Source organism: Diorhabda carinulata, chromosome X (genome assembly GCF_026250575.1).
Source record: "Diorhabda carinulata isolate Delta chromosome X, icDioCari1.1, whole genome shotgun sequence".
Classification (NCBI taxonomy): Eukaryota; Metazoa; Arthropoda; class Insecta; order Coleoptera; family Chrysomelidae; genus Diorhabda; species Diorhabda carinulata.
In genome coordinates this window covers 2,456,828-2,475,710 of record NC_079472.1, presented here as the reverse complement: position 1 = coordinate 2,475,710, position 18,883 = coordinate 2,456,828, and the positions used below count along the sequence as shown (strand labels likewise).

At 35.1% G+C, this 18,883-nt stretch overlaps 1 protein-coding gene across 7 annotated transcripts in view; it reads right to left on the bottom strand.

Moving 5' to 3' along the window:
• The window catches only part of LOC130900717 (SH3 and multiple ankyrin repeat domains protein 2), a 108,462-nt gene that overhangs the window by 31,373 nt on the left and 58,206 nt on the right, over nucleotides 1–18,883 (bottom strand). For 4 of the 7 annotated variants that reach the window (XM_057811523.1, XM_057811522.1, XM_057811518.1 and 1 more), the window contains 6 exons: nucleotides 17,977–18,148; nucleotides 15,662–15,679; nucleotides 6,382–6,507; nucleotides 4,929–5,109; nucleotides 4,527–4,846; nucleotides 4,208–4,469 (listed from right to left, as the gene is read on the bottom strand). In XM_057811523.1, the coding sequence (XP_057667506.1) occupies nucleotides 4,208–4,469; nucleotides 4,527–4,846; nucleotides 4,929–5,109; nucleotides 6,382–6,507; nucleotides 15,662–15,679; nucleotides 17,977–18,126 (1,057 nt within the window). In that variant the 5' untranslated portion in view covers nucleotides 18,127–18,148. The remainder of the gene's footprint in view (nucleotides 1–4,207; nucleotides 4,470–4,526; nucleotides 4,847–4,928; nucleotides 5,110–6,381; nucleotides 6,508–15,661; nucleotides 15,680–17,976; nucleotides 18,149–18,883) is intronic. The other 3 variants (XM_057811524.1, XM_057811521.1, XM_057811519.1) reach the window with 1 other exon arrangement.

Below are 18,883 nucleotides of genomic sequence, written 5' to 3'. Positions count from 1 at the left end.
GACTAAATTTTTCGCGCGTTCATTCAAAAATTCCAATTTATATTTCAACGTAATTTTCTATATTATTCGAGTTTAATGAATTTTGATTGTACTCAAAATGTTGCAACGTCTTCTAGACATTATTTGAAGAATAATGGTAAGCAGATATAATTTTTTCCATCAAAATTAAAAGTTTAAATAACCATTTGTTGAAATTAAATAATTAAATGACGTTTTATAAGTTTGACACCTAACGGAAAGTATTCTGTCAAATTGATTTGCAATTACGCGTAATATTGTTGTGTAATTTCGAAACCACCCTCGTAAAGAATTTTATGAAAATGTAATTAAAGTGAAAGATAAAAGAATCGCATGCCATTGTTGTTATAAAAAAATTTTCTTATTTTGCAGAAGAAGAGACACAATTAAAACACTTTTTATATACCTTCAATTAAAAATTGATAAAACCATTTTCTGCTTCAATATTTTGTTTTTTGGTTACTACCAGATTAATTTTGTTGTGGTGGGAGTAACTCTAATGGCCCGATTACACCTACTGAGTGTTCGGCAGAAGTTTAGAGTGAAATTTCACAACAATCCGTTAGATAAGGGAAAATTTTTATAGAAAAAAAGGTTTGTAGGAGTTGGCCCTGATATAGGAATTGCTCCTATGCAGAGCTGGGGTTGTGTTGACCTGGCAAAAAAGAGGTAAAGCGATCGACCATTGGCCAGAAGAGAATAAAAAGAGAGCTCAAGATAAGTGAAAACGTTCTTCTAGGTTAGGAGATACGTTTTTTGTTTTTTTGTTTATTTTTAATTTGAATTGGGGAAAGATGGCTACAGCTTCGGCTGCATTATTCCCAATCGTCGGACATTTGGTTGCTAAACTAATTCACCAGGTTACAGAAAACCTGCAACACCGACGATTCTACAAAAAAAATCACATACACTACGTCAGTCCCAACGAAGAAAACACAATAAGTTTGGAGACATTTTTCAACGTAATCTCCTTTTAGCTCCATACTCTTTTCCCAGCGATGTTCAATGAGGTACTTCTGGGACCATCCTCGTATAAACGGCTACACTGATTTGTCTACAGACGTGGTAGACATCTAATTCGAAACAGTAAGCCTCAGAATAAAAAACTAGATAATCAAGTTATCGTCTTCAGATACTGAGGATTAACAGTTTACCTTCACTAAATAGTGCACCTTCAGTCTCTGAAGACGACAACTTAGTTATAGATAACCAAATTATCTTCTTCAGAGACTGAAGGTGAACTATTTAACTTCAGCCTATGAAGACGATAACTTGGTTATCTATAATCAAGTTATCGTCCTCAGAGACTGAAGATTAACCGTTTACCTTCACTAAATAGTGCACCTTCAGTCTCTGAAGACGACAACTTAGTTATCAATAACCAAATGATCTTTTTCAGAGACTGAAGGTGAACTATTTATCTTCAGCATATGAAGACGATAACTTGGTTATCTATAATCAAGTTATCGTCTTCAGAGACTGAAGATTAACAGTTTACCTTCACTAAATAGTGCACCTTCAGTCTCTGAAGACGACAACTTAGTTATCAATAACCAAATGATCTTTTTCAGAGACTGAAGGTGAACTATTTAACTTCAGCCTATGAAGACGATAACTTGGTTTTCTATAATCAAGTTATCGTCTTCAGAGACTGAAGATTAACAGTTTACCTTCACTAAATAGTGCACCTTCAGTCTCTGAAGACGACAACTTAGTTATAGATAACCAAATTATCTTTTTCAGAGACTGAAGGTGAACTATTTAACTTCAGCCTATGAAGACGATAACTTGGTTATCTATAATCAAGTTATCGTCTTCAGAGACTGAAGATTAACAGTTTACCTTCACTAAATAGTGCACCTTCAGTCTCTGAAGACGACAACTTAGTTATAGATAACCAAATTATCTTTTTCAGAGACTGAAGGTGAACTATTTAACTTCAGCCTATGAAGACGATAACTTGGTTATCTATAATCAAGTTATCGTCTTCAGAGACTGAAGATTAACAGTTTACCTTCACTAATTAGTGCACCTTCAGTCTCTGAAGACGACAACTTAGTTATAGATAACCAAATGATCTTCTTCAGAGACTGAAGGTGAACTATTTAACTTCAGCCTATGAAGACGATAACTTGGTTATCTATAATCAAGTTATCGTCTTCAGAGACTGAAGATTAACAGTTTACCTTCACTAAATAGTGCACCTTCAGTCTCTGAAGACGACAACTTAGTTATCAATAACCAAATGATCTTTTTCAGAGACTGAAGGTGAACTATTTAACTTCAGCCTATGAAGACGATAACTTGGTTATCTATAATCAAGTTATCGTCTTCAGAGACTGAAGATTAACAGTTTACCTTCACTAAATAGTGCACCTTCAGTCTCTGAAGACGACAACTTAGTTATCAATAACCAAATGATCTTTTTCAGAGACTGAAGGTGAACTATTTAACTTCAGCCTATGAAGACGATAACTTGGTTATCTATAATCAAGTTATCGTCTTCAGAGACTGAAGATTAACAGTTTACCTTCACTAAATAGTGCACCTTCAGTCTCTGAAGACGACAACTTAGTTATAGATAACCAAATTATCTTTTTCAGAGACTGAAGGTGAACTATTTAACTTCAGCCTATGAAGACGATAACTTGGTTATCTATAATCAAGTTATCGTCTTCAGAGACTGAAGATTAACAGTTTACCTTCACTAAATAGTGCACCTTCAGTCTCTGAAGACGACAACTTAGTTATCAATAACCAAATGATCTTTTTCAGAGACTGAAGGTGAACTATTCAACTTCAGCCTATGAAGACGATAACTTGGTTTTCTATAATCAAGTTATCGTCTTCAGAGACTGAAGATTAACAGTTTACCTTCACTAAATAGTGCACCTTCAGTCTCTGAAGACGACAACTTAGTTATCAATAACCAAATGATCTTTTTCAGAGACTGAAGGTGAACTATTTATCTTCAGCATATGAAGACGATAACTTGGTTATCTATAATCAAGTTATCGTCTTCAGAGACTGAAGATTAACAGTTTACCTTCACTAAATAGTGCACCTTCAGTCTCTGAAGACGACAACTTAGTTATCAATAACCAAATGATCTTTTTCAGAGACTGAAGGTGAACTATTTAACTTCAGCCTATGAAGACGATAACTTGGTTTTCTATAATCAAGTTATCGTCTTCAGAGACTGAAGATTAACAGTTTACCTTCACTAAATAGTGCACCTTCAGTCTCTGAAGACGACAACTTAGTTATAGATAACCAAATGATCTTTTTCAGAGACTGAAGGTGAACTATTTAACTTCAGCCTATGAAGACGATAACTTGGTTATCTATAATCAAGTTATCGTCTTCAGAGACTGAAGATTAACAGTTTACCTTCACTAAATAGTGCACCTTCAGTCTCTGAAGACGACAACTTAGTTATAGATAACCAAATTATCTTTTTCAGAGACTGAAGGTGAACTATTTAACTTCAGCCTATGAAGACGATAACTTGGTTATCTATAATCAAGTTATCGTCTTCAGAGACTGAAGATTAACAGTTTACCTTCACTAAATAGTGCACCTTCAGTCTCTGAAGACGACAACTTAGTTATCAATAACCAAATGATCTTTTTCAGAGACTGAAGGTGAACTATTTATCTTCAGCATATGAAGACGACAACTTAGTTATCTATAACCAAGTTATAGTCCCAGATAAACAGTCTGAAGACGACAACTTGGTTATACAAACAAGTTTTAGACAGTGGATGTTGGTGTAGTGGTAGTGTAAACAGCGTGTTTGATATAAATATCACCAACGGTTCCAAAAACTTCAGCTTAACGAAGAAAAGAACAAAATTAGAGATTCAAAAAAATCTCGTAACGGAAAAAATTGGTTTTATGAATCTAGTGTTAAATGGCGAATATTAGCGAGAAGAAAAAATCCGTTTTCGATCTGATCAGTTGAAATGTAACCACCCATTCGTCCGAGCTATCTAGTAGGTGTAATTGGGCCTTAAAGGTTTGTCAATTTCGTTGGTTGAGTATCACGCTCTTCCTTCTTTTCTCTTAATCATTATATAAAAAGCGTTTCAATCCGAATTCCCTGTCCCATGCCTTACGTCAATATACAATCGATACATGAATGAGACAATCTCTATTTCGAACCAAATTGAATAAAGTTAAAACTTACCGACATCTTCTTGTTTATAATTTTGGATGATATCCGCTAGGTCCATATTACCGGCGATGACGGCGACTTGACAAGGAGTTTGATTGGCGAAATTCAAAGCTTGTCTATCAGCGCCGCGGAATAGTAACAATCTAGCGCAGGATTCTTGACAATTTACTGCGCAAACGTGTAAAGGAGTATTACCAGAAGCGTTTTTGGCATTCATGTCCGCTCCGTAGAACAGAAGGTGTTCTAAATGGGATAGAAGACCCGTTCTACAAGCCTAACAAAAAAAATTTCAATAAAAAATGAGTTATTAACAAATTTGAGGTGTTATTACTTGGTGCACTTCGTGCCAGCCTTGAGCGTCCTGAGCGCCCGTTGTAGCGTGATCGTGTAATAAAGTTTCGGTGAAAGTTGGGTCTACGTTGAGACTTATTGTATAATAAAGCGGAGTTAGTCCTTTATTGTCCTTATAATTAGGAGACGCCCCTAATTCTAACAAGGTTTTTAAGGCTTCTAAGCTTCGATGTTCTACGGCTCGATGTAAGGCTGTCGAACCGTCTTTTTTTCGGTAGTCCAATAAAGCACCACCATTCACTAATGCCATTAATACTTTCGCCGGTTTTTTTATGCCCGTTGCCATAGTTAATGGCGTTTCTAGAAAATAAATACACGTACAAGAAACGGCCGCGACGTGAAAAAGACGAAGATGGATCGAATAAAGGGAAAAGAAACTCACCACCTGTTTCTTGGCAGTGAAAGTTAGGATCTAGGCCTTTGGAGCAAATTTTAGTAATTTTTTCCACTTGTCCGTTTTGTACGTAGTCTATGAATCGCCGAAGATTGGCCCTTGTATGTAGACTTTTCAATTGTTTTTCGTCGAGTGACATCATTTTATACACCCTTCTTTTATACTTCAACTAAAAAATGAAATGTGATATAGATACTTGAAACATTCACCTTGGTCAAAAACTGGAATTGAATCATTTTCGTGGGATGATTTTCTATGGAAACCAATATTTAATTATGTTATTAATACACTTGATTTCGGATTACAACACTTTTAATATACGTTATTTTGTTTCCACGCCGATTTTTACATTTGTTATCTACAAGTGCACGAATTCCATGTGCACACGGACCAGTAAACAAACTCAAAAAATGGAATGTGATATATTTGACTACGAATTTTACGAAAGGAAACTGGATAATAATGTTTATAGATACTTGAAACATTCACCTTGGTCAAAAACTGGAATTGAATCATTTTCGTGGGATGATTTTCTATGGAAACCAATATTTAATTGTGTTATTAATACACTTGATTTCAGATTACAACACTTTTAATATACGTTATTTTGTTTCCACGCCGATTTTTACATTTGTTATCTACAAGTGCACGAATTTCATGTGCACACGGACCAGTAAACAAACTCAAACGTTGCTTTAAACTGCCGCGGCGACGGGGACTGTTGATTGTCTTCAACTTGCACTTTTTATTACGAAATAATGAATCGTTTTTGAGATAAAACCAAATATTACTAATAATAAATTTTTATTATTCCTCCGTTTTTGCCAACTAGTTTATGAACAATTTATTAATGGGATTGTGGCAATCAAATATCAAAGTGTATTCTTTTCAGTATATATTTCGAGCTTTGGAAAATTCATTATCGAGAATTGAGTAACCATTAATGGAAGTGAAATTTTTTTCTTTCGCCAAAAATCAATATTGAAATTGAGACGTGACATAAATTTAATGATTCATAGAATGCGTGATGTGTACTTTAAAGTATCAGTTCTTTCAGCAAGAGCTTTAAAATAGCTTTCTGTCACGAGTGTTTTATACTATTTTCTCCGTTTTGTGTGCTAATCAAAGTGTATGAATCTTTTGTTTCATTTGTCTATATCAAAACTTATGTATCGACCCTCGTATAGCGTCGGATTATGGAAAAGTCTAAGCGGGACTTAAGCCCCGGGCCCCTCCAAATTACTGATGTTATCATTCATTTCAAAAGCAAAAATTACGTTTAAAAAATTTCGAGTTCATTTTGATTTTCGTAAGTGGGACCTGGGTCCCATAAATTACCAATAATGCTAAAAGAAAAACGTTTTTTTACATAATGTTAAAAGTGATAAAGGTACGACACGACTTTTTATACGTATATAGTTATATATTTTGTGAAACTAACCTCTAAATAACCAACAGGACCGTTAAAAGGGTAGTCCCCAAGACGTCTCTCTTCATCCAGAAATTTACCAGCTCTTCCGTTATCCGGAGGAGAAAATAAACCATAGTTGAAGCTTTCTTTTAGCTCCTGAAATGCGGATATGTAAGGAAATTGTAAATGTACGAGGATGGTCCCAGAAGTACTTGGCCCAACAAAAAAAATAAGTTCGATACCATTAATTGCGGACCGCATCTTCATTGTTTGTAAATATTTGACCACCGAGCCATTTTTTTTAGTCTAAGACCAGAAAATGATCAGAGGGGGCTAAATCTGGTGAATATGGTGCATGAGGTAGCAATTCAAACTTTATTTCATCAATTTTGGCCATTACAATCACAGATTTGTGAGCTGGAGCAAAGTCTTGATGAAACAACATTTTCTTCTTAACCAAATGCTGCCGTTTTTGCTTGATTTCTTCGCTCAAACGTTGCATAATAAGAGTTTTTCCTTTTTCAATAAAAAATATCGACATGACCTTGCTTCAGATGGAATGGTCTTTGCCTTCTTTAGAGCCGATTCCCCCTTTTCAGTCCATTTTTTTGATTGTTCTTTTCCTTCGGATGAGAAGTGAAGATTATCCATGGTTAAGAAACGATACAAACATCTTCACGACGCTGTTTTTGTTCCGTTTTGAGCAAACGCTGCAGTCGCAATCATCCACTATCGCTTTGTACATTTTCTCCAGCATTTCTGGAGTCGTCACCTCATTTGGTCTACCATTGCGATGCTGGTCTTCGCAAATCGTACTCAATATTTAACGAAGGAACAGTCTCATCCAGAGAAGAATTGGTTGTGCTAAGTATTGAATGACATAACGATGGCCATTTTTACAAATCCACTGAAAATGTTCGCTATTGATGGCTGCCAAACAAATACTAAACAAGGTGCAGACTTCAAACTTGCTTTATGAGATTTTTGAGATTTTTCAAACAACTAACGCCATCTCTAGATCGGGCCAGGTACTTCTGGGATCATCCTCGTAAAAGAAGTAGAGAACATTTGTATTTGATAAAGTTCTAGGTACTAGAAGCTAAGTTTGAACAAGAAAAATCACAATTTCTAAAATGATTTGCTGAAAATAAATTTAATGCAACGTGTAGTAGTTAGATGTTCTAATCATAACGCACGATATTAAGTTTAAATTTTAACCTTTAACTCGACTTTCAGATTTACAAACAAAAAATAGTCAGACGGAGCTAGATCAGGGCTACATGCTTGGTGTTCCAGTAGCTTTGGAGCCTCAATAATCTAAAGGTATTTCGTGGAATCTCTTTTGGACATCGGATCATGATAAAAAACCATCCATCAGACATTCCCTTGGTCCTAGTGTCACAAATATTCTATTCGACGCTACTTTTGAGATTTCGAAGCATCTATCTTGAACATATTTGAATGCTCATGTAGAATCCTTAGAGCGCTTATTTTGAAAATGCCGGTCCGTACTGCAATTTCCAAATTAAGTCACCGTAAACAGCCTCTAAACTATTTTTGATTTGGGTTTGTGTTAATCTCAACTCAATTTTCAAAATAGCTCAACTTGGTGGTAATTTGAGCTCTACTATAATAAAATGGATGCTTGAACGTTGATCAACGAATCCAAATAAATGTCTAATAGAGGTAATAACACACGATTAACATTATTCCCTCATATTTGGATCACCCTATAACTCGTAGAGGTATATTTCAAAAGTTGTTGCAATATAAAATTAAACCGGAATTATTTTGTTTATTCCAATACGAAATAAATATTTTTTGTTGTCAATATTTCGTCCAGGTGTTATATCATTTGATCGCGTTCGCTTTCTAACCAAAAAAACATGAAAATAACTCGTTAAAAATTCCAAATTTCTATAAATAGAATTTTTGTACATAATATCTGTCATTGTGAATCAAATTTACAACAACTATAAAATTTAAATATAATTTTTTAATCGTTGTTAAATTAATATTAATAGTTTCGTGATATGATTGTATTACAAGTTTATTCCACCAAAAATTAATCGTAATCTTATCTAACTTTAAACATAACGCGGTTTCAATTTATTTACGTTATTAACTTCTCTATTATTCATTAATTCATTTAATCACTGTTTTTATTTTTAATACTTCATTATAGAGCCGTTCCCAATTTACGACAACTGACAGTTTAAAGTTGGTAAACCTGGAGCGTTACACGATAGAAACGTGTCTTCATTATTAAACGAAATTTCAAAAATAATGGAAATTTGGCGATACAAGGAGATGGGATCCGTTGGAGATGCCCATTTGTCTTACAAAAACAAGTCGTTCAAATGTCAATATCGAAAAAATGTGCGCGAAAGTGTCTGTGAGACTTGGATGATATTGATGTGGCCAATATTTGGTTTCAACAAGACTTGATGGTGCGCGAGACATTTCCAGGTCGTGTACTTTAATTTCGGTGATCAGCATTGGCCTCCTAGATCGTATGATTTAGCACCATTAGATTTATTTTTGTAGAGTTATTTGATATCATAGGTCTACGACAACAAGCCCACAACTACTAAAGTATTAAAGGATGGGATTCGACGAAATTCAGCCATATTTATGAAGAATGGTCATGGAAAAACCTTATCCCGTGTACTTCATGACTAGTCGTAGCTTTTGAATATTTTCAGTTACATCATTTTGTTTTTGAAAGTTTATTTTCACACATTCATATCTAATTCTTCTCAGGAATATTTCGTGTTATTAGTTGGAAGAGATGGAAGTCTCAAAATTTTGATAATTGAAGATTTGAGTTTGCCCAACTAATCAGAAAAGTTGATTCAAAAATTTCATTTTCTCAACACAGTTATTTTGACTTTGTTTTTGAATTAATTATTTAAATAAAAAATATTTTAACTACTTGGTAAATAAATGAATTCAATTCGATTCTTAAAGACACTTCAATATTAGTATTGATTTTTGGTGGAATCAACTATTTATATGGATGATTGTTTTAGTGAAAAACATGGTGAATTTGATGTGGATGCTAAAGCCATGCAAACAATATCTGAAATCATAAAAAAAGCCACAGCAAACGTTTTGAGCATAATTATAAATTAAAAAAAAAACATTTAACGTCTTTTTTAGATTCCATGCTAATTGCTTTGTACTCAACTAATCAAATTGTGGTGAAAAACGTTTGTAATAAACTTTTTCTTTAATTACAATAAAAATATATAATAATGCGACAAACTCATGCAGTTGAAGTGGTGGGCTAAATACAAGAAGACGAAGAAAAACTAAGAACAATTGGAACTAACAAGAAAATGATTATGAGCTGCGAAATAACAATCCCGATGGAAAGAAACGAAGATTGTTTGACATGTACAAAGAAAAATGTTGAAAAAATCATCAAATGGAGACCAATAGAAGATAGACCATGAGGTAGACGATAATCCAGATGGAAAGACCAATTAAATGAAAACTTTGAAGAGAAAGTTAATACTGAAACAGAAAAGACTGAAAAAAGATGGTGATCAACCAATGACCAATGACTTTACACGAAAGTGGACGGTGCCACATGCCATACAGCCCATTAAACACTTCAATTACTGCATGGGACATTTCGAGGTCGTGTACTCTAGTTTCGGTGATCAGAATTGACCTCCTAGATCGTGTGATTTAACACCATTAGACTTATTTTCATCCCAATGGAAAGAGAAGACATTGTAAAGTACGTAATAGCGCAGAGACGAAGTTGGAAAGATGGAAAGACCAATTGTATGAAGACTTCAGAGAAAGGAAACACTGAGAGTTAAAATACTGAAGAAAGATGGTACTCAAGGTGAAAAACCATATTTTTTATAGTAGAAATATGTGTAAAGAGGATTGACCCATCATGATAAATAACAGTATGTAATCCTTTTAAGAACTCCATATTTATTTCTCTAATAATTTGAGTCGTAGAGAAACACAGTACTCAGTTTGGCTTGTTCAGCATTCAGGTCTTGGTGCAGAGGTGTGGAGATGTCAAACGCAACGTATATTTATGCTTTATAGATTTTGAAAAGGTATTCGACAAGGTCCGTCATCATAAATTAATAAATATCCTACTGGAATTGATAGCAAAGATATTAAATTATAAAAAGAATGTAGTAGGGTTTGGTCAATGGAAATCGTGCAGAATATATTTTAAATAATACCACTATCCACAGCAATCAGATTTATTACCTAATTTTATATAATACAAGTAAGATAAAATTAGATAATGTTAATGCAAATTGTACAATAGCTACTTCAAAGAATTAAGTACATGCCTAGTCAATATTAATAAAAACAATAAGTGATATCGGGATTTTATCAGAATATCTAAGTTTTAAATATCATATATATTGAGTATCAAATTTAATATCAAGTCTTTAATGTAAGTATTTGTGTAAAAAATGAGGGAATACTCATCCGTTTCTGAGCAATAAGCGGCTTTAACGTATATTTTGGAACTTATGGAACGTTTTTTTGAAAAAATAGTCAATATATACAGTACCCATAACCCCACAAGTGGATCTGGTTGTCTTTGTTTCGACTAACGATCCTTCCTCCTTCTTTCTCCATTCTTTAGACAACACTCACCTTCGGGAGTGTGATAGTGTACCCCTCCGCTTCTTTTTGCTTCAACATCTTCCAAAGTTATTAATTTTTGCTGCAAGATCAAAAGTTTGGGCATCCATTGCACCTACTTCACGATATTGGAGGTGATCTGGTTGTCTGGTGCGAACCTGGTTCGCCGTAGACTAATTCTTGATTGTTTCGCGTCCATCTTCGACCCATTTAAATACAGCAGACTTACTCAGACATTTACTTTAATGCCTTACCACGACGAACGCGTCGGTATTTCGTACCAACTTTCTTACCAATAGAAAAGAGCCAATCACATCCGTATGCGTTAGTCACGTGAGTTTGCCTGATGCTCCCAGTTCGTTATTTTCAATATATACCGGTTTACAAAAAAAAAACGCGAAAATATCACGAAAACAGAAAGCAGTACACTCGTCGAAAAAAAGAATAACAAATTCAAAATCAAGTTTATTAAAAGGGTTAATAAACGTCGATCGGCAAACGTCGATCGGCAAACGTCGCCCGCGATCGGCCAACGTCGCCCGCGATCGGCAAACGTCACCTGTGATCGGCCAACGTCGCCCGCGATCGGCAAACGTCACCTGCGATCGGCCAACGTCGCCTGCGATCGTCAAACGTCGCCCGCGATTGGCAACGGCAAACGGGAAGTCAAGTTTAGGAATAGGGTTAATAAACGTCAATCGGCAACGGCAAACGGCAAGTCAAGTTTATGATTCGGCCTTTTGGCACTTCCTTATGTTAAACAGGGTGAAACATCATAAAAAATCCTCTATATTCAGATATAATTATAACATTTTTTTTATTAAATTGACTGTTGGGATTAAATTATAAAAGTTTATTTTGTGTTATAGACGATTCAATAAATGTATTTGTTCTGATCTTAAGTGAGGATTAGATATTAATAACACATTAATAAAAAAAACTATTGTATATCTGTTCTACGTATTCATCGTCAAGTTAGATCATGTTGGAGATATAAGAGGCGATGAACTTTTAACTTTCATTAAACAAAATCTGCAAGTAATGTTTTTTTTTTTCAAAGGAGTGGTTCATTATGTTAATTTTTTTTCTTATTATAATATAAATTTAGAAAAAAAACCTATTGTGTGTTGTTGATACATTATTCTTGACCAGGATTCTCATTGATAATGTTATAATATACAAAAATTTAGTGTGAAATAGCCCTTATATTGATTCGATGTCAAAATAAGTTATAAATTCACCTAAGGTTAAATTTTACGCGATAAAAACATTCCTCCAATCCCTAATTATCACTAACCCTTAACCGGATTATTGTTGGGGAAAATAAACTAGTTCATAAGGCTGGGTTCACACTATAAGGTCGATTACGGTTCGTTCGCGGTCCGATACCGGTCCGGTGAAATCCATGAAACCCTCTACTTTCCAATCGGGATATTTAATGTATTTATATTCAGTTAGAGTATGGATCCAGCTTGAAAATTTCAACAATTGTCTATAAATTTTTGGTTCAATATTATAGTGCTAGATGAAGGATGAACTTTCCTTCACATTCTCCAGACCTCACATCTCCAGCCGCGTACATTTGGGGCAAGGCTGCCGTTTTTAAACACGGCAAATACAGATTTTCATGGGATGTAATCAATATTTCAAATTAATACATATAAAATAGCGAATAACTGTCCACAAAAATAACTTTTTTCCTCGTAAACCACTTCTTTACTCCATATTACCAAGTCCTCAAAAAATCAGCTCTAATTATGAAAATTCCTTTTGTATAGTATCCCGTGGAACCCTAGGATTCCACTTGGACCACTTTGGGAAGCCTTCCAATATAGATTTTATCAGTAGCTAACTAAATGATAAGCATAGACTCTTGATACAAGATTTAAATATTCATTTGTGGCAGTTACAAAACTTACTATCATTGAGTAGTCACCAGAAACTGTTTGCGATCACTTTCGAACATTTTATCTTGTCTCTGGTGCTATGAATTTCTGATATTATGGAGCTATGACTATTTGTCCAATCCCCTTCATCTCAAATGCTTCGAACCTGTTTATGGTGTTAACTTTCGCATTTCTACGTCTGATAACCAGTTTTCACATAACCGAGTTCCCAGATAGTTAAATTTTCGCGTAGTCGTCTGCCAGATACCACCTTTCATATTAAGGGTTAATAAGCAATTGACATGACTACGAACCCCAATCAGAGTAAATTTTCCTAGACCAGATTTGAACAAAAGACCTCAAGGCACCAAGCATTAACTCTGAGTGTAAACGATATGGATTTGTACCATGGTACAATTTATGAATCGAGGTGTTTCTAAAAACAAAATTTGATTTAAACCTGTCAACATTATTATGTGTTTAGATTTTGTCTGTGTTTGGAGATTTTATGTTTGCCCGAAATTTAATTTTTTTGTATAGTGTATAACAATTTTTTTTTGTTAACCGACCCACACACACACACACGAATCTCGGAACAACTGACCTTGCTACAAATGTCAACATTGAAGGTTAATTTTAAAATTTATTACCTTTTCTAACACCTGTTGATTAATGTATAATTATAGTAGTTGATTTATTAACTGAGTTAACTCTCGGAACCCACAGTTTTTAGTTAATGTCAAATATCATGCGTAATTATAAAAAAAGAACTATTATCGTATACGAGGATAGTCCCAGAAGTACCTGGTCTGACTTAGAGATAGCGGTACTTGCTTGAAAAATCTCAAATTTCTCGTTAAATTGAAAAAACTCCGACCGAGTATTACAAATTGTTGCAAGAGGTCTGGTGTAAGCGCTTTAGTAAGAACCGTGGAAGCACTGAAGATGACCAGCACCCAAGTGACTGTTTCAACTCTGGAAACAGTAACCAAAAGCAACCAAATTGTGCGTGCAGATCGTTAAACTTTACACGATGTCAATTACACAAACAAGACAAAAGTCTGTGCGATGTAGGTGCCAGAAAATCTGACTCCTGACCAAAAACTCTTGCGTCAACGGGTCTGCTCAGATTTCCTTGAAGGGTTAGAAAGGATCTGCTTTGAAAAGGATCCGATTTGAGTCGATGGAAGCGGTAAAACAAAAAATGGCAGAGCTCCTAAAGGCACTCGCCAAAGAAGACTTCCACTGGTCGACCAAATGAGAAATGTTGAAGAAAATCCATGAAGTGGTACTGGATGATCGTCGACTGAAAGTGCGTGAACTAGCAGACATAGTAGGCGTTTCAAAAAGTGCATATTAACTGTAATTTTGGACGCGAGAATGTAAAGTTTATTGTAAAACATAATTGAAGAAGTTGTACAAGTTTTGGAAACAGATGATTATCGCTAAGAGCCAAATCTGGAGAGTATGGCGGATTATCAACTAATTTGAAGTCTGCCTGAGCTATTGCGGATGTTGCAATGGCACCAAATCTTTTTTAATTTGTAGAAACTCTTTTAAACTTGAGTATTTAATAACCTCGAGTTACACGACATGATTAAATTTGATACTGAGATGTGACTTACTCAAATTTGGGCTTCTACTGCACTTCATTAGGTTCAGACTTGTCAGTTTCTAACTTTGTACATAATAGGTTACAATGTGAGGTGATGACAATTGTTTTGATTTATAAATGGTCAGGGGCGGAACAAAGATATCGGACAGATACTTCTGGAACCATCCTCTTCTAATAGCTAGAATAACTTTGACAGTTTTTGTTTATTTTTGCTCTGAGACCTGCTTCAAGACGACAAGCGTTTCTGGTTTCTACTGCTTTGAGAAACCGAGAGATCAGGGCAGTTTCGCTTCGAAATCATCTACAAGAAGTGAGAACAGTAAACATGAGTGGACACTTAATGCTGTTGGATTATCTTCTCGAGCTAGAGCTACTGGACCTTCGAACACCCATTGCTAGGTTGAATTTGGCACGAGAGAATTTTGCTTGGACAAAAGCGTATCGTTTTCTGAAGAATCGGGATTATTCCTCACGGAATCAGCTAAATGTGGGGACGACAAGGCGATAGATATGTTTAAGTAGAGCGACGATTTTTGAAACTCACACAGAGTTAGTCTAGTGATGTGCCAACTTAAAAAAAACATTAAATGGATGGAATATTGAATGATTATTGAAATATATGTGGAAAGTTGAACTAACTGAAAAATGAAATAATTGTTTGAAATCATGATTAGTAAACTTCGTTCCATGCCGGTTTCATTCACTCAAGTCGGATTCAAATCAACTGAAATTGGCTCGAATTATCTTTATCTTATCTTATCATTAAATTAATCTTTATCGAGATAATTTATTTCGCCTGTTTGCAGTCTAGACTTATGCCCCATTGAATATATTTGAGATGAGATGGGGAGACGCAGAACTTGGTACAGTTTTCCGCAGAATATGATCCAAAGTGCGCGTCGTCGTTGGTAAGCTGTTATTACTGCCAGGGGAGAAAATACTAGCTACTGAAGGCTTTAACATTTCTTTTGTTTCAACGAAAATCATAGCAAAGTAAAAAAAATCAAAAGTATGACAGCATTCTTCACTATCTATCCCATATCCTTCTTCTGTATCACGTCTAAAATTATACTAACTATATAAGCAAGACAAAATTGAAGCAAATCATGCAAATATACTTTATAGTACATTTAAAGAAGATACAAGCAAAAACCAGCGTGCTACTGGGTGTACCTACCCTATACCAAGTGGACACCTACGAGTGTACGTGTCAAAAGCACCGCCACAAATGAAAAATAAAAACAAAATATTAAAAAAAATCATCAAATTCACCTAAATATTGCTAAAATGTGACTAAAATAACGTTTTGTTTTTCTTTTCGTTAGTATTTTTGTTTGAAATTCAATCAACTGGAAGAGTATTAAACATTTACGGGCTCTGTTGCCGACGCCTCACGTTCTGGAGTATCGGTAAATGCTGAAACGCATCCATCCATCCATCCAAATTGAAATTCAATCAACTGAAAGAGCATTAAACATTTTCATCAATTGTTACGTCGACCATTGTGGATTATCTAACTTTTTTTGTACAGTGAAATACTACAGAGACGCTTCAACTTATCAATAATTCCGCTTAGTAAAGCCCTGTGATCCCCATACCGACCTGCAGTCTTCGCCTTGTTTGTCCACTGTTTCGACTGTTTCTTGGTTTTTATTGTGCACCAAAATTGTGTGCACCTGGATGTGGATCAACATAAACCGACAAACGAAAACGTTGAAACGAAATTTTACACAGTTCCAATCGAGGAAAAGTCTTCCGAACGTTATTTTATTTCGTCGGGTGCTTTCCAAAAAACAAGAATACCATGATCGACCAGTTTCAACGTTTTTTTTTTTATTTTTCTAAAATCTTTAAGCACCCACAAAACGAAAAGTTTGATTTAGTTGAAATTTTGATTGTAGGTATTTACGAAAATGTACTACGGTGGTAAAGATGAATAATTATCGTACTGTCCTCGTATATCACCCTCCGTATTAATTGGTAACAAGTTCTATGAGAATAATGAGTATTTTTTCCGATGAAATTTTGTAGTAAAAGTGTACAAAAATTACTATACATAAATCAATGTAATGCCAACAAATTATTTAATATTGTTTCCAAAGACATGTACACGATTAAAAAGTTTACATAATATTTTAATAAACATTTAAATTGTATTTGTTCTCAAGGTAACGTCAATTTTTTATTTATATAAATTCTTCCGTAAAAACTATTGTAGACTATCATTAAACTGTCGTGTTTAAATTGAAATTATTGATTTGGAATTCCTCAATTATATGAAAAGTACGTTGACTCACACATAGATGGCGCTACTAGTATTAAATCCTCATGATTTTCAGTTAGTCCTAGTCCTAATTTTTGAGTTATAACATTTTGAATAGATCAACTTTTCTTTGTATCATTTCACACCGGAATTCATTCGACAGTCAGTCGTTTCGACTGCACTTAATGAATCTCCAAAATGTTTCAATCATAGAGAAAATTTTAAACGTAGAGAAAGTGACATATTCCTAAGTGTTTACCACTCTACATCATTTGAAGTTCGACGTCATTTCGATCCAATCAGAATAGAGTTTAGAGAAATAGAGTATACCGATGTTTTTTCTCTCTCTGCCAGTCTTTGGAATCCACTTGAGCAATCTCTATCTTTAGTATTTTCTCTATGGACGTCGTTAATCAAATATGAGAAAGTTGTTTGCGTTTTTGACCAGCCGCAACATCTACAGGGGATTTTTAAGAGCATTTGGAGTTTAACCTCATTATAGAAAACTGGTCGTTACAACCAACGTCGTTATAAATAAAGTTAATTGTACGAGGATAGTCCCAGAAGTACCTGGGCCGACAAAGAAATTTTTGGAGAATCTACAGGCTACTCAAAATAGTATTTCATTGTTGGAAAATCTTTGAACAGAGTCTGGGGACAGAAAATCATCCGAGGGGTCTAAATCTAGCAAATAGTGTACATGAGGTACCAATTCAAACTTTAATTCATTAATTTTTGTCATTGCAATAACGGATGTGTGAGCTGGTGAAACGAGACTATCTTCTTAGCCAAATGCGGTCGTTTTTTTCTTGATTTCTTCGCTCAAACATTGCAATAAGTTCGTATAATACTCCCCGTTGATCATAATGAAAATTATCCCACGCGTATCCCGAAAAACCGATACCAAGACCTTGCCTGCAGCTGGAACGGTGTTTGCCTTCTTTGGGGCCGGTTCTTTCCCGATGCTTGTCTTCGCAGGTCGTACGGCCTCGTTAAAACTCAGCTACTCAATATTTTACTGTTGATTACTCATCTAGAGTAGAACTACCGCAATCTCTAGGTCAGGCAAGGTACTTTTGGAAGAATCCTCGTATTAGGTATAAGCATCAAGTATTCGTCAGTTATTTCTGATGGTAATTTGATATTATTGCAATCCCTTCGTTTCTAAGTCGAACAATTCATCGATTTTTTTATTATATACAAGAAAACTAACGATTTGAAAAACTTACCTTGGGTAACGCCGCTAGGCATTGCTGCTTAACGTCCCAGACGAGTTGGTCCCTAGGAAATTGGAGGCATTTTTGGACGTTGAGTTCAGGGACGTGAATCCTGACTAAGAGGTGACCCTCTTCGGGGCCTCTCTCGTCCTCCTCCTCCATTAGCCTAACTAATTCTTCACATCTGAAACAAATTAAGAAACTCCGATTTTTGTTTTCTTAACTCAATAGCATAACCAAAAACATCTTTCATCTTCAGCTTAGCTACTTTACATCCATCGTTACCAACTTCAACTTTTACAGAAATATTACAGTTTCTATTGCAGTTTCTAGTGATATAAATTGTTAAATTTACAAAAAAAGTATAGAAAATCCGGCGAACGGGCTCTGTTGCCGACGCGCCACGTTCTGGAGGATCGTCGAATGCTGAAACGCATGCACAGATGGGAATTTGCGAGTGGTACCTCGGATGCAGTCAGGATAATACGCAATACCAAAATTACGTTTTGTGGTCGAATTAAACAACCTTCAACCTGAACGATAAGGTTAATAGGTATAAATGCGTGTACTGGAACGACTAGAATCCTCACGTCTTCATTGAAGAAGAATTAAACCTGCTTGGGGTATGTTTGTGGAAGTTTATCCGTGCGTGAGGTCTCGTAGATAAATACGTTTTTGACTGTACGTATAAGTTATCTAGAAACTCCGATTTTTGTTTTCTTATCTCAATAGCATAACCAAAAACATCTTTCATCTTCAGCTTAGCTACTTTACATCCATCGTTACCAACTTCAACTTTTACAGAAATAGTACAGTTTTTATTGCAGTTTCTAGTGATATAAATTGTTAAATTTACAAAAAAAGTATAGAAAATCCGGCGAACGGGCTCTGTTGCCGACGCGCCACGTTCTGGAGGATC